Raw genomic sequence first — 16120 nt, forward strand, 5'->3', positions numbered from 1 at the left:
TGAGAGCCTTGTGAATGCATGACTCTATGTAATTCCTTCACTTCCATGGATGCTATCCAGTGAATTTTCAAATAGAAAATATCTTCAACTCTTATATCAGATCAGGGTGACCAAAGTGAAATGGAAAGATAAAAACTCTCAGTAGAGAATAGATTTCATCCAGTTGACCTTGTCTCAGATTATGAGCAAATCATCCACTCCCATGTTATCCCATGATTACAACAGCTGAATTATGGGAGAAAAAAAGAGGGGCAGAATTGGTGAAAAGAGAGGCAGAAGGAAACAGAAAGGTCAGATCCAGACATTTCACTCCCAGCTGCACAACTTCTGCCTCCTCTAACCAAAGGGCTGGCACAAAAAACTCATGATGTTGGACAATCTAGCAAAAAGGTGACAGGACTAGAGAAACCTTGGCAGGAACAGTGCAAGTAATATTATACCCATTGTTTCCTTTCCCTTACAGTAAAAATTTTTGCTGGCTTCAAGTCATTTTCAACAAATGTTTTAGCTTTCACAAAAAAAGCTTAAGCTTGCTCTGTTCTCCACTGGCAAGGTAGGAATATGTGAGGAGCTTCTGCTGCTCTGAAGCAGAGTGCTTTTGCTGTAGGCTTTGTGTGGTTTATTACATCTTCACATTTATTCCTGTCCCTGGAGGTTGCTAGCCAAAATTGAACTGCCTATTTGTCAAGAGCTACTGATTGATCAGTAGAGAATATCAGGGCATTTTACAAGCCTCAGTGACTTTAAGTAATTCTTGAAGGAAATGCCAGAAGGTCAAGCCAAGTTTGTCTGAGATCAGTAGCGCCTCTCTTCATTTGAGCATTGACATAAACTCTGAGAGTTTCTCAGTTTGCACAATATGACAGTGATTAAAAGCTAGTTAGAGATGTTATCTATGTCTGCCCAGGTAAACTGAGAAAAGCAGCCCTTAAAACATCTATTTTTGCCTCAGGAGGTACCGCATCTCATGGTCCAGGCAAGGCGAGCAATGGCAGAAGAAGATTATTGCATAAGACTGAACATCACATGTCACAAAAAATCTCCCCTCATGCACATTATTGAAAGACAGACATGCAGAGCTTGACATTAACACAGTTCTGTGCCTCAGTTTCACGTAGTGCAGCTTTTGCCTTGGAGATACTGCACACAGTGAACCAGGGATTGACAAAACATAGGGGGAGGCCACCTCAGTCAGAGCTCCCCGCGCTGTTCTGCTCCTTATCACGGAAAGCATCAAGAGGGGCAGTTCCAGACACTGAGCTGTTAGAGCCGCCCTGCGCTGCACCCCGCAGGATGCGGCCGTGCCGTGCCGAGCATCCCCGGCGCCGGGCAGCATGGCGGCTGCGGGAGGTGGAGCCAGCCGCTGACCTGCAGGCACGGGAACAGCCGCATCCTCCACTCAGAACAAGCCTTCCTTTATTATTATCATTACTTTCTTTCTCTCTCTTATTTTTTTTTTTTTCCTTCTATTTTCTTAAATTCTATGGGGGGTAGAAATCAATGTATTATATATAAATAAATATATATATATATAAATAGGGAGATATATATAAAGGCCGGAACGAGCTCAGGTGCGCATGGCTGCTCGCCTGACGTGAGGAACCGGGCCGGACCGGGTCGGGCCGCCGCTGCCGCCATGGAGCACATCCGGATGCCCAAGGTGGGTCCGGGCGGGAGCAGCCCCGCAGCGGGGCCGGGCTGCGGCTGTAGGGCCGTTCTGTGCTGCAGCCCGCCCGGCTGCCCCGGGGTGGGGGAGCTGCGGGCTGGGCTGGGGGTTTTAATTGCTTTAATGAATTGCAGACCTCCACCGTGGCTTGTAGGTAATAGGAATGAAGGTGTGCTGTCCTATAGCTCATCGCTCATCCCAGTGTCAGGGCTGGTAATGGATTTGTTTAGATTTTTTGTAGACTGATGCTGTAGTCCTTCTGTTAGTCCTTTTATTTATTTATTTTCCTGCAGGCAAAGCCTGTGTTTGTTAACAGAATTTCCATCTTGCTCTATAAAATGCGATGCAATTTTGGCACACACATAAAAATAACAGATAAAAATGAACTCCCACAATATACTAATTTGAGGTGGACACGGGATATATTTATTATTATTATTATTATTATTATTATTATTATTATTATTATTATTATTTCCTTCCCTTCCCCCCCCCCCCCCCCCCCCCCCTTCCCCCCCAAGCTGTTAAAAAGTGTTTGATTTGTGCCTATTTGATTTTTTGTTTTATTTTTTTACAGTATCTAGCATGATGATGCTAATTTCAGAAAATCCTCCTGACTCAATTTTTGGGTCTTTAGGTGCTGAAATGAATATATTAGGAACCCGTGTATTTATAGCATCTGTTCCTTCGTGTTTCAAGATTTATCATTGGCCTTTTTTATTAGAAGGAAGAAAGTCAGAACACTAGGAATCATCAGACTGTTATGTCAGAACACTAAGGATGTGTGATTCTTAGGTAGGAAATGGTCAGTGGAAGTTGCCTGAACAGGTGCTTCTGACCATGAGCTAAATGTAGAAAGAATGAATGTGAAAAACAATGAAAGCAGAATAATAAGGCCAAAAAAAAATAAATAAATCTAAGAATAAGTCTTTATGGTTGTTTTTAATGAATGACCCAAGACTGTTATGGACAGTGGAAGCTTTTCTGTTAGTTTTTCTGCAAACGTGTGCCTTAAAATGTTGCAGGAATGGGTTTTGCATATGCATAGTATCAAGACAGCTGTGAGAACTGCACTGATGTTTCAAAACTTGCTCTGGAAATCATACTAGTTGGAGCTGATTCCAGGCATCTCCTTATATTTCTGACTATGCTGGTAGTTGTCTCTGGAATAAGGCAGTTTAAAAAGCAGGATGTAAAGGTCCCTTTAAACCATTTAATCTCTGGCATCCCACTTCCTAACTCCATTTGATTTTGTTTAGTGAAAAAGCTTGATAAGTAATTGCCTTACTTTGTAGGGGTATTTATTTCAGAATAATGTGACTGTCCAGGATTCCCAGCCATTTTGAAAATTAAGATTAATTGCATGCTTAGAAAATCAGTGAACTTAATAACAGAAAACTGAAACAGAGTTCTCGTCCCAAGTAAAACTTTTCTTTCAAAAGGCAATAAAAACCATGATGTCAATTGTTGCCAAAATAATTAGCAAATGTTTTTTATTTTGGTTCAAATAAAACAGTAGTGAATGATAGTTTGCATATATTAAAATACATCTGATATAACATAGCTGTCATTTAAGTAAAAGAGACGAACAGAAGCAGAGGAGTTCCATGTCATCTGGACCAATAGTTCATTTAGGCCACTGCTCTGTGTCTGCCAGTGGTGGAAGGAGATCCTGGCTATGTTCTTCACTCTTGCAGCATCCGTGTTTGTTGTGGTCATCCATCCATCCCTCCTTTGCTGGATTTGTGTCCCTTTATGGACCTCTTGTGCATGTGTTTGCCAAAGCCCTTTCTGGACATGCTAACATCCTCTTCTTGTGTGGGATCAAGTTGTAGAAGATCAGAGCTGTGGAAGTTTCACTCAGTGCTCCTTGCTTCTCGCTTTGGTGATCTGGAGAATCTGGTTCATTTTCACCTTTTCCAAGTCTTCATTGTAAATCTTGATCATAGCTCACGTGTTCCTGATAATTTTAAGTGTCAACAATGACCCCTAGACCCCTTCCCTGAATGGGAATTATAATTTCTGAGTCCATCAATGGTTGTGTTGACATGGTGTAGGATTGTTATTGTTTTTGCTTTTTTATTTTCATAGCTAAACAATATATATATTTTTTGCATCTCCTTTGCCTGCACATGGCTCTTCTGGAGTTCTTGTGCTGCAAATACAGCATTTGGCTGTTTAAGAAAGCTTAGTATCATCCACAGACTTGAGGATTTTACTGCTTACTCTTCTCTCCAGGGCACTGATAAATTTGAGTGAAACCAGTCTCAGAAGTTGTAGGACTTCACTGCTGACTTGCCTCCATCCTGAAAGACATGCCATTAGGCCCTACTCTGCTTCTTATCCTTTAAGCAGCTTTCAGTCTGTAAATGGACCTCTCCTCCAGTAGCATGCTAACTTAGTTTCTCTAAAAATCTTTGATTGTCAGAAGGTTATTCTGAACTGCAGGTATATCTTGTCCTCTGGGTCAGCCTTACTGTGTGCTTTGTGGCAGCATCACAGGGCTCCAGCAGGATTCTGAGTCTTTCTTGTCAAAATGCGTGTATTCACCTGCTCTACAGTTCTGTTCTTCCAGTGTGCTACTGACACAATTTTGCTAATGGTACATTGCCTAGTCCTTCACCAAAATGCATAGAACCTTAAATTCTAGTTCTGTAGAGTTTAACTGTCATCCCTCCTTATTAAGCAAAAATAGCAAGTTGATAGCAGAAATAGAAACCATGTGACAAAACTTTTTCTCATTATTTTTTAAATGGTATTCCTTAGTCCTTCTGGACAGCATATAGCTGAGTCTCTAACACAGTCTGTTATGTGCTAAATGCATTGTTCTGCCATTACTGTTTTGCTCAGGGATATGATTTAGCAGAGGGTTGTTAGAGTTAGGTCATTATGATTAGGCTGTGGTTGGACTTGATGATCTTCAAGGTCTTTTCCAACCTGGGAAATTCTATGATTCTTTGATTCTTCCACGATGTTTATAGGTGGAAAGGAGAGTGCGTGTACAAATACACAGAGGCAGCAGTGATGTAAATGTCACAATATAAATGTCATCCTATTTATGAAGGCTGTAATCTGAGTGTATTTAAAAGCTGCTAACTGTTGCGCATGGCTAAATAAAGTTATGTATAATTCCAATAATCTTTTAAAAATGAGCAAAGCCATTGTCAGCCATTGGTATAGGCTGAACAACAAAATTTGTCTAGGATAACTGCCAAAACCCAAAACTTGTTGAACTGCTTTTAACAGTGATTAAAAAAAAACACAACAAAACAATACTTCCACACAGACAATAAGCATATCTTGTTAACATTTGTAGAGATATGTTTAACCATGCACAGTTAGACAGATAAGGGCTCTTAAGATATGTTTATTTCATAGGGGGACTTTGGGCACTTTTGCTGATCACTTTATCTTATTTACCTCTGTTCAGAATCATTTGTCTTTGTATACTGTCAGCAGGATTATTGGATGGCCTTCTTAAAATAAAGAATATACCATATTTATCCCTGGTGTAGCAGCTATCTTCAGTGGAATTAACTCAGAAATACGTTTGTTTGAGTATCTGTTGTTAACACAATACTTGGGCTGATTGGAGTTGCTCATGTGCTTTTGTTTTTGAGATGTTACAGTGAGGTATTTCTTTTCAATGACTCCTTTCTCAGGAAAACTGTAAGATATATTGCTATTTCTCATGATGATCCTACCAAATATTTTACTTTCCTAAACTAATTTCTAGCACTGTGAAAATGAGTGGTATTCCTTTTGTTTAAGCAGATTTAAAGAAGGTGTAGAAACTTTGGCATTAATACTTTCTTCATTTTCTATTAAAATAATCAAATTCATCTGGTAGCTACTCTTACTACTGTTTCCTTGTTTCTATAATCTGATCCATATATCTCACAGTGATATACTAATATACATTCTCCTAAATAAACAGAACATTATTTTTGGTTCTCTTTATCCATTTGTCCATTCTTAATCTTTAATCATCCTATTGGAAGTTCCATGTGTAGGTTAAAACATGTGACATATTTATTATCTGAAAACTCTGTGCCTGTGTAGTAGTAAGAGCCTGTATGACAGCTGACAATTTAAATAATAACTAAGTGCTGAGTGGTTACATCTAACTGAGTGAATCCAGGAGCACACTGACCCTTGTGAAGTGAGTGAGTGACTTACTCAAGTGAGCAAAGGAGTTGTTGTGTTAGATCAGGATAATAGTGCTTCTGATCTAATACTGAAGCATTTGATTCAGAATACTAACTGAAAAGCAGTTTAGAACAGAGTGAAGAAAAGAATGATCCATATGGGAAAATGCTGCCAAATCTATAAGCTGATGCAAGAACACTGCTGGAGTGATCCAAAGGTTGTTTAAGGCAATGAAGGTGTTCCTCTGGTTTTAAGAGGCTCAGGATTCAGCTCTTTGGCTTTTGTGCATGCAGTTCTATTTTTTACTAGGTTTTCTTTATTTTACATTACCTCTAGGATTAGAACCCTTTGATTCTGGATGGTGTTTTTTTTTCCCCCACTTTTGAAACATGAGTTTTACATATGTGCCAGAAGTTGGCACTAAAGATGCCAGAACAAGGTGCCTGCAAGAAATTCTTTGGTGTCCTTTTTTTTTTCTTCATTGTTCCTTGGCTTTGTGCATAATTGTTCCTCCCTGCTAAACATTATTGTTATATTCAAGAATTTTCTGTGTGTGTAATCTAAATATATTATATATATATATATAATAAATATATATATTTAGAGGTAAATCTGAAGAATTTTGGAAAACATAGTGAGATTTACTAACTTAGCAAATTCATCTGCTGCTCACTTCTTTTTTTTTGGTACTTTGAGTCTTTGTATTGTGGTTCTACCATGTTGCAGTGCTCTATACTTTTATAATAGGTTACAGTTCACTGCATCCATTATACAATTGCTACTGAAATACATCTCATAATATGGTGTTGAGTTCCCATGTTTTATAAATCACCACAGACAATCAGACATTTTTAATCAAGCTATTTGTTAGGTAATTTGCTCGGTATCTTGCTAATATGCAATTAATTCCTCAAATCTTCTTCAGCTTCTTTCTGTTATTTCAGCTTTACTTCAGTTCTGTAATGAATTAGGCTTGCTTAAATTTTTTCTTGAATATTTTCCCCCCTCCTGTCAGGTTTGCCCTAAGGACCTAATTTAAATTTAATTTTAATTTAATTATTGTCATATTTTTGACTTTTGATGATTCTTTTGACATATGTGGCCTTCTGATTCTGCGCTACAGATTGAGAAATCTTTTCAATGATGAAAACACAAAAAAGTTACATGGATCAACTACATGTTTTTATGATTCTCACTGAAATAGAATAGAAACCACATTAAATAATAAAATTCATTGACAGCACTGCTTTCCATTTTTCTCATTATACGACTATGCAAAAAAGATATTTCATTATATGTTTTGTTTAGCAAGTACAACATTTTTCTTTCCCTGTATGGGTAAAAAACGTCTTTATAGTTGTAGTATGCGTGTTTTATTTTTTCCACTCTTGAGAATTACTCTAAACACGTGGAGAGCTGAGGTCAACCAGGGTGAAGAAAGCTCAAATATTCCACTTGGCCTCAAATCATACCAGCTGTGCTCCTTTTTTCTCATTAAGCTCAGGCTTTTGGCTTGCACAAGCTCTTCCTTTAGCTTTTGCGTGCCTGCAGTGCTGAAGTCAGTCAGTGCCGTGTCGCTAGTTCCCAAGATTTGATTTCTCCTTGTGTGTGTAACATTGCAAGGTGAGAGGGGAAAACAGCTGCAGCCCCCAGACTAGGAGCCCGAGGGAAGAAGTCATGGCTGGACAAGAAGAAGCTTTTCTAGGGCTCTGTGTTACCCTAAGCCAGCCCCATCCCTTGGCACTGGAGCAAGCTTTTCAGCAGTACTGTTACAAAATAGCGGCTGTTGAGCTGGCACATGCAGAGCCTGCAGGACCATGTTGGAAGTTTGATCTGTCTTGCAGATTCTGTGCATTTGCTGTAATGCTCTAATGATCCCATGGCCCTGCCTGATGTGTACTGTGAGCTTCCAAACTTCAGTTCTCTCTTTCCTTACTTTCCAGAGCAAAACAAACCCACAACCAAAGCTTCTTTTGGTTATAGATACCATTCATAACCTTGGCAACTCACTCATGTTCAGATTGAAGTCACTGCATCATTGCACTTGCTATAACCTTGGACTACCAAAAATGCCTCCATGCTTTTGTATTCCCATATGTCAGTGTGTTTGATCAGGTTTTGTCTGACACTTACTTAGACTGTTGTTGCAAAGCAGTACATTTCATATCTGACTGAACAGGAAAGAAATCCTGAGGATGTGGCCTGAGCTAGGAGATTCCCTGCTTATCTTTAATTAGTAGCATCCTCCTCGCTGTCAGGGTTTACACAGTTTTCTTCCTTCTTGGTGGGTAGGAAACAAAAGAATAACAACAGATGAAAAGGAATAGAGCAGTTTTGTTCTTAGATGCTGTATAAGTTTCCCACCTGTATTCTCCTTCCAGATGTGCAGTTGAAATTGTAGTAGATAACTCAGCAATTGCAGGCTTAGCCCTTACATGGGAAGGAAATCCACAGAGAGAAATCGTCTGTACTGGAAGTAAACTCCATGACAGTTTTACTTGTCATGTTGCTTTTCTGTCTTTCCCCAACTCAAGTCTATGCCCCCCATAAAAACAGGTCCTGCATTTATCTGTAAGAGCTTTCCCACATGAAGCATGAAGAAGGAGCGGTAATTCTGCAATTTTATGATGTTGTCCCGTGTTTGGAGTTTCCTACATAAATTGAAGTAAGAATGAAGGTACCATGTTCAAGAAGCCTTTAAAAACAGGCTATGCAGACAGAGCTTTTCCAAGAAGTAATCTGTTCTACAGATGAAAACAAAGTAGGGTATGGGGGTCATTTTAGAGAGAATGTTTTGGCACAACAATTTTTCTGATTGATTTCAGAACTGTATCTTTGTTGTTCTTCCTTAGGTGGGAGTCCCATTGAAAATGGTGGAAGTTGTGCCTGAATAAAGCTTTGATCCATGCTTTTTTCTAATTATACTTCTTTTTCTTGAATGACCTCTTGGCAAGCCATTTGTCATGTTTATTCTCTGTATAAAAAATGCCTCCAATCTGCTTTTAATTTGAGTTCCCTTTAACTTCTACTATTTTTCTCCTTTTTTCTGTCATCTGTGTTGCACAGAAAAAGGAAGAGAGTTTGGCCTCCATGTGAGGGGTTGTAGTTGTAGAAGTAAATCTCTTGGCAGCCTTTTCTTTGAGTCCAGACAACCACAGTCATTAGGCAAAAGTGAATGATGGATGCAGCAGCTCCAAATAATTTATGTTTTTGCTTAGATACCACTCCTCAGACTGGTTTGGTTAGTGCTTGTGTTTTTCTCCTTGAGCTCTCCCAGCTTTACAAACTGTTCTTGCTTCCCCCCCCCCCCTCCCATTCTTTACTTGTCATTCCCCCATACTGATCTTTCCTGCCAAGTGTTCACTTTAGGCAAAGCCCACGTGAGTGGTGAGCATATTTTTTTCCTGATGTGTTTCAGAACATACATAATTTTACATGTTCTCCTATAAAGTCTGCCTCAGTTTAGATTATAATATGGAACATGTTTTGGAGAAAAAAACTGGAGCTTAATTAGTACAGCGTCTTTCTCTAATACTGCATTAGTTCATTTTTAACTATTAATAATACCAATTTCTCACTGTGCTGTTTCTTTCTTGATAGAAAAATTCAGCAGCATTGCAATTTGTGTTCCTCTCTTGTGAAAATGAACATATTCCTGTTCCCTGTAGACCATTTAAGATGTTTGGCTTGGCTTACTTTTCCTGATGAGGAGAATGGAGAAGACAGCTCATTATCTGAATTGTTTGATAAGCTGAATGCAATCTAAGATTGAAGGTGGTGTTATTTTACTTTTTTTCTTCCCTTCTTTTTTTTTTTTTTTTCCTTTCTGGATGCTACTTTTCAGAAAGTCTGAGTAACTGGAAACTAGGCAGAGAAACACAGACGAAGCTTGGATGAAATCCACATATGTTGGTTGGGGGTTTGTAAGCATTTTAGAATGGGCAGCTATGAGCTTAGGGACCCACAGTGCTGCTGAAGGCCCTTTGTCTTGTTTGCATACAGTACATCAGAATGTTGGGTTTGAATCCAGGTAGACTTCAGGAGTTTACTCACCTGTTGGAAATGATGTTAAATATGATGAAGTGATTCATGTGGCAAGATACTAATAAATGTGCTTTATTTTTCTCATACTGATTTCACAGATTGGCAGATGAATTTTACAAGATTTGTAAATCATGCTAATTTTTATCAAGCCAAATTTTGAGGATTTCATTGTAGTTACTGTGCTTATTGAAGCCATTGGGAATAAATGCTAGCTAAAAATTCAGCCAGCTGCACTGTCTAACAAACAGCCCTTTTTCAAACCTGGTTGGAGCGCTAATCAGGAACTGCACTTGTAAGTAGTGAAGAAAAACTGAGAAACTCTTGTTAGAATGCAGAAAACATCTGATATGTTTGGGTGCTGAAATGTGTCATAAAATTTCTGTTCATAGAAACAAAATAAAAATCTATATTCTCAAATAAATAGAAGTTACCAAGAGGTGCATTTAACAACAGGAAGAAAAAGAGATCAAATCATAGACAACTAGTCCAAATGTGTCGGTGTTTCTGTACAAATGTTAAGTCTTGAAAAACTTGTGGAAACCAGTGTTTTACTGGTTATATGTGAGAATAGTATTGTAATAAATACATTAGAAAACTGATTAAAAAGAAAAAATCAGTGTGACAGGATGCTGTTCTCAGTGGCAAATTACATGGGAAAGGCAAGGAACTTTGCTATCACATCACCTGTGATGGCCTGGACAAAATCAGACAGGGTATAGAGGCAGGAGATGCTGTAGCAATAGAAAACATAGCCAAATTGGTGCTGGATAACTGCTGGGGATATGATTATATAGGTGTTGTAAATGATTGCTTTTACAGAGGCTATTTGCTTATATTGGAAAAAGAATAAAGTAATCTGTGTAATTCTATAATGAATCTGGGACCTGATCTTAAGCAGTGACAGGAAGACCTGGTTCAAAATACAGCTGGAACCTCTGTGTGACAGCAATGAATATACTTTGCTGAGTATTCCTGAAAGAGCAAAAGAAGTGGGAGAATATCCCATGGAAATGTTAAAACATGGAAATATTTAACTTCAAAGAGGAAAGTACATAAAAATGTGAATACTTTCTAAAAAGAATGAGAGCCAAAAGTTGAAATGTTTATGGGAGTCATGAAGATTGTTTAAATATGGGATCTCGCTGCAAGCCAACTTCCAGAAAAAGGCTTTAAAGGATGAAAAAAAGATTTGCATAGCTAACCAAGCAGAGGAAGGGAGTAAGAGGATGTCTCTTATCTGAATAACTTCTTTTCTTAGAAGCAAAAGGTCTTCTTTCAATTTGGAGTTGTGCCTAAATGAAGAAAATAGAACATAAATTAAATATCCAAACAAAATAATGCAAGTTAAAACAGATTTTGAAGAACAACTCAGCATAAATCTAGTAGTAAAGCCTTTTTCAAGCTGCCTTTTAATAGGCAAAATCTTGACAGAATGTCAGTAGGGCCAGTAAGTGATCAAAGGTGTTGTTTAGGGCCATATTTATATCAACAGTGTTTGTTGTTGGTCACAAAATACTATGCTAATACTATACTAAGATGAGATAGTCAGTCTGAGTCTTTATTAGCAGGCCCTCACTGGCTGGCCTCCCAGAAAAGGTGAGAGAACTTCCCCGTCATCTGGATTTGGAAGATCAGTTATGGAACTCTGATGAGAAGGGAGAAGATGATATAATTTGGAGACCTGAAAATTCAGCCCTGAGCTGAATTATTTAAGAACAGAGACAAAAATTGTCATGAAGCACTGCAGCCCATTTCTGAGTCTTGTGGGAAGCTTCTGCGAATGTAATTTGGAGTCTGTGTTATTAAAAATGAAAATGACTTTGCAAATCTTTCTTCTTTGTTGCACCCCCACTCTGGTTTTTAAAGAAATTGATGTGAAGTTGCCTTTATTTCAATCCAGGAGTGGTGAAGTCTTTAACCTTCTTTTGCCCTCTTCCGTTTTCTTGGAGCAGCACTCACAGTCAGCTTTTGTACTTCAAAAACAATAATAGAACCCTTCTGATTTTAATGGAGTAGTATCTTTTCAGCAGTTATCATCTCCAGGTCCTGAATATAATTGGCTATACAAGAAACCTGCAAGTCTTGGGTGGAGATTCAGAGAGAAGATTAGCAGTTTATTGAAGCTCTCTTGCAGCAGCGGGCAGGCTGCACAGAGCTGTGCTGTTGCTGCTTGAGTGAAAATCACATGCTCCAGCGTGATTTCAGCATTATAAAACCATTTTGGTAATTTACTACTATGATCTTGATGATCAGCATTCTTTGGTTTAACATGTTTGAACTAAGGCATTTTTGTTTGTTCGTTTGTTTTTTAGTAAAAGCAGTTAATTTTGGTTTTAAAATGGTTGCAGTAGGAAACCCACTAAGGCTGTTAACAAATTATTGATTGTTGCGGGCAGATCTTAATCCATTTGTTGTCTACCTTGGTATTCTGCTTGTACTTCTAGTTTTTCAGTCAGAAACACTAGGTAGTGTCAGATCAAGTACCTAAAAAACGTGTATACCACATATTGATAGTGTAAAACTACCTGTTTTCAGGAGTGCTGCAAAGAGAGAACATCCATTTTTGTAAAAGGAGGCAAAGCTGTGGGCGTTAAGTCTTTGATTCCTGTTGGAAAGTGACTGAAGACAAACATTTCCATATGTGTCCGCTGCTGTGAGCCCTAGTGGGCCCACAGGGACAAACTCTGGAACATTTTATAAACTATCACTGGAGACTTGTCTGCAAGCCGAGTGAGGCCCATTGAAGAAATACTCTCAGCCACTTCCACCTCCTACTTTTCCCTCTTCTTTTTCAATTTATTATTATTTTTTTTTCATTTAGCTTTTTTCCTATCACTGATGATCATGGAAAGGCTTGAATGGATGGCAATTCCTACCGTGCTGTTACAGGGCTGTGGTTAGTTTTACAAAGTGAGAAGTTCTTTGAACTGCTTTACTAGCATCTGTTTGGATACAGAGGTACCACAAGAGGGAGAAAAAAAAAGTTAAGTTAGATCTGGGGTTAAATCACTTAATATAATCAAATTTTCTCATACATAAATACTTTTCTGATCATCATTTCATATGGTCCTGGGAAGATCTTATGGGAAAAGCATCTTTTCTTGCTCTCACACACACACAATTTCTGATTCAGATGGTTTTAGCTATGCTTTCTCGTATTATGTGTGAGACGGTATGTTTATTTTGATTTATTTTTTTTAATAGTGAGGCAGTCTTCCAACATTATTTGGTTCAAGCTTGACTGCTAATTTTGATATACTCCTGTGTTTGATTTATTTTTGACCATTCTGTATTCTCTTATAAACCAGCAATGGCTTGAGCATTCACTGGAATTTCTGGGAGGGGGAGTTAGCTAGATCACTCCTATAGCAACAAAAACAAGAACCTACTTACAACTCTCAGTTTCAATTTACTTCCCTTGTGTCACTTTCCCAGAATTTCAGTTTATTCCCTAACATTCTGTGTAGCAAATGTATAGTACAGTCTAAAATCCAGGATGCACATCTATGCCCTTGTACTTGCAACCCTCCAGCTGATATTAGTGGGAAGGGTCAAGAAGGATGGACTCAAGGGGTGGGTATGCACCTGAACAAGCTTTGCCATTTTTTAAGAATATATGTAAAAGTAATTTCCTCAGAAAAGCCTTGTAGGCATGACTCCAGTGCTAAAAATATAACTAGTACACGTAGCACTAAAGGATTTATCACAGAATCATAGAATCCTAGTGGCCTGAGTTGAAAAGGACCACAATGATCATCGAGTTTCAACCCCCCTGCTATGTGCAGGGTCATCAACCATCAGACCAGGCTGCCCAGAGCCACAAACAGCCTGGCCGTGGATGCCTCCAAGGATGGGGCATACACAGTTTCTCTGGGCAACCTGTTCCAGTGTGTTTCCTCTGCGTGAAAAACTTTATCCTAGTATCTAACCTAAACCTCCCCTGTCTCAGTTTCAAACCATTCCCCCTTGTCCTATCACTATCCACGCTCATAAACAGGCATTCCTCTCCTGTTTATAAGCTCCCTTCAAGTATTGGAAGACCACAATGAGGTATCCCCAGAGCCTCTCTTCTCCAAGCTAAACAAGCCCAGTTCACTCAACTGGCCCTCATATGAGAGGTGCTGTTGCCAAGGGCTTACAACAAGGTGCTCCAGCCCTCTCATCATCTTAGTGGTCCTCACTAAGTGGATTCAGTGGTTCTTGTGGTACTACTTTATCTTGTGGCATGCTTCTCTATTAATTTCACTGTAAGGACAATTTGGCAATGAAGCAGGTCACCCAAAAAGGTTGGACAGGCTCCATCCTTGGAGATTTTCAAGACCTAGCTGGGTAAAGCCCTGGGCATCCTGATCTAACCTCAGTGACATACTTGGACCAGGAAATTGGGATCAAGACCTTCTGATGAGTTCCAACCTGAACTGTCCTGTGAATCCTAAGTTCTATTGCTTATGAAAGTAGATCAATCCCACATATATATGTGTGCTGTTTAGCTGGTAGACGTCTATCTTAGCATGACAGCACAGTGTTTGTAGTGGACAAAATACAAATGTTATGTCACCATAGTATGCTATGCCATAGCATATATTTTTTCTTTTCTTTTTTTCTTTTTTTCATCTGTCCTCTCTTTATTTAGGTGGAAAATGTGCGGTTACTTGATCGCTTATCTTCAAGAAAAGCTACAGTGGGAACCTTGTACTTAACTGCTACTCATGTCATATTTGTGGAAAATGGTTCTGAAACTCGTAAAGAAACCTGGGTATGAGTTTTATTTTTTCGGTTAACCATAAGGGCATGGTAAATTACTGATGGTAATTTGAAAATAACTTGCAAAGTAGATTAAATGCAGTAAATGAGTTCATACAGATGCTTCTATCACTGGATAGTGTGTGAAATTCCAATTGAAAACCTTTGCAGTTTGATAATTTGTTTAAAAAATTTCTGTGGGTTCTGGATATTGCCAAACAGGGTACTGCAAGGGTATTCGCTGTGTGAATACTGGCTGTGATTCTCCAAGGAACCACTGCTGTCAAGTTCAGCTGTTTAGAGAGTGAATTACTACTTGGGCTCCATCAGCTCTTGTCTCTCTCCTCATGTTTCCATAATGTCAGTTAGCAGGACCAACATTTTAGCCAAAATACTTCAGTTAGTTTTATATAACTAATGCTGGTTCATCTTTTCACTGTACAGATAGACAAAAGAGCTCTTTTCCTGATGACTGTTAGCATACATTTAAGAAAAACCCCATATAGTCAAACAGAAGGCTTTGGACAGCACGACCAGGCTAATGTCTGAACAGCTGAAATGTTCCAGAAGTGCTTCTTTTTCTATAGGTCATGTACCTGGCACTTTTGGGGCCTGATGCTAGAGATAGGAACAAAACTGCAAGAAGATGTAATTGAGGATTTTCTGATATTCTGTGTCCTGGCAGATCTTTACAACCAACTCTTTTTCTTCTTGAAGTGTTGAATCACTTGACACAACCGTTTTCAATTCCCTTGCAGGTTCTGCACAGCCAAATTTCCTCCATTGAGAAGCAGGCCACAACTGCTACAGGTTGCCCACTGCTGATCCGCTGCAAGAACTTCCAGGTTATCCAGCTGGTCATCCCTCAGGAGCGAGATTGCCACGATGTCTACATCTCTCTAATACGTCTGACACGGCCAGGTATGGGGAAGAAACATGGCACAAAAGTGAATCATCCTCTTGAAGAGGGAGAATATAATAGGTGAAATGTAGTTGTGTATTTTTCTTCTTTTCAGTTTAAGAGAAAAGACTTCATTAGAGATGCATTATGATGAAGGAGAGGTCTCTGAGCACAAAGACATTATAAAATAATCACTTCTGGAACAATGAAGAATACACGCTATAATAAATGGATTATTCCACAATGTTTGACACAAACTTTTTATTTAAAATGATAGTCTAGAGGATCATTGACTACAAAATATATCATAATGCTATTTTATTAGTAGCTGCTACCTTGTATTAGGAATTTAGGAAAAAAAGTTTCTAAATCTAGTGAAATTCCATATTCCTACTTTGACTCTTGATGGCCACATCAAGATCTGAATTCTTCCTTTCTCTGCTGTGCACAGGCTTGTTAAAATCAATGAAATGCATTGCAGCAAGTAGTTGATCTATTCTACTGGACTGCCTGTGTTTTGGCCTCTTATTACCTAGATTTTGATTATGTTCTGTTTGAATTTCTTAAATCTGATCAGGTTCCTTTTGAAACCTTTCCTCCTTTCAGTGAAATCCAAA

General features: G+C 38.8%; 1 protein-coding gene across 4 annotated transcripts in view; it reads left to right on the forward strand.

Moving 5' to 3' along the window:
* Nucleotides 1-1297: 1297 nt before the first annotated feature.
* MTMR7 (myotubularin related protein 7) overlaps nt 1298-16120 on the forward strand; it is a 38855-nt gene continuing 24032 nt past the window's right edge. For all 4 annotated transcript variants that reach the window (XR_014945425.1, XM_015862259.3, XM_015862260.2 and 1 more), the window contains exons 1-3: nt 1298-1660; nt 14493-14615; nt 15361-15523. Coding sequence is in view for 3 of the 4 variants with exons in the window: in XM_015862259.3 (XP_015717745.2) it covers nt 1637-1660; nt 14493-14615; nt 15361-15523 (310 nt within the window). In the remaining variant the exon portion in view is untranslated. The remainder of the gene's footprint in view (nt 1661-14492; nt 14616-15360; nt 15524-16120) is intronic.

This window comes from Coturnix japonica, chromosome 4 (genome assembly GCF_054131305.1).
Source record: "Coturnix japonica strain WE chromosome 4, WE-NBRP24, whole genome shotgun sequence".
NCBI lineage: Eukaryota > Metazoa > Chordata > Aves > Galliformes > Phasianidae > Coturnix > Coturnix japonica.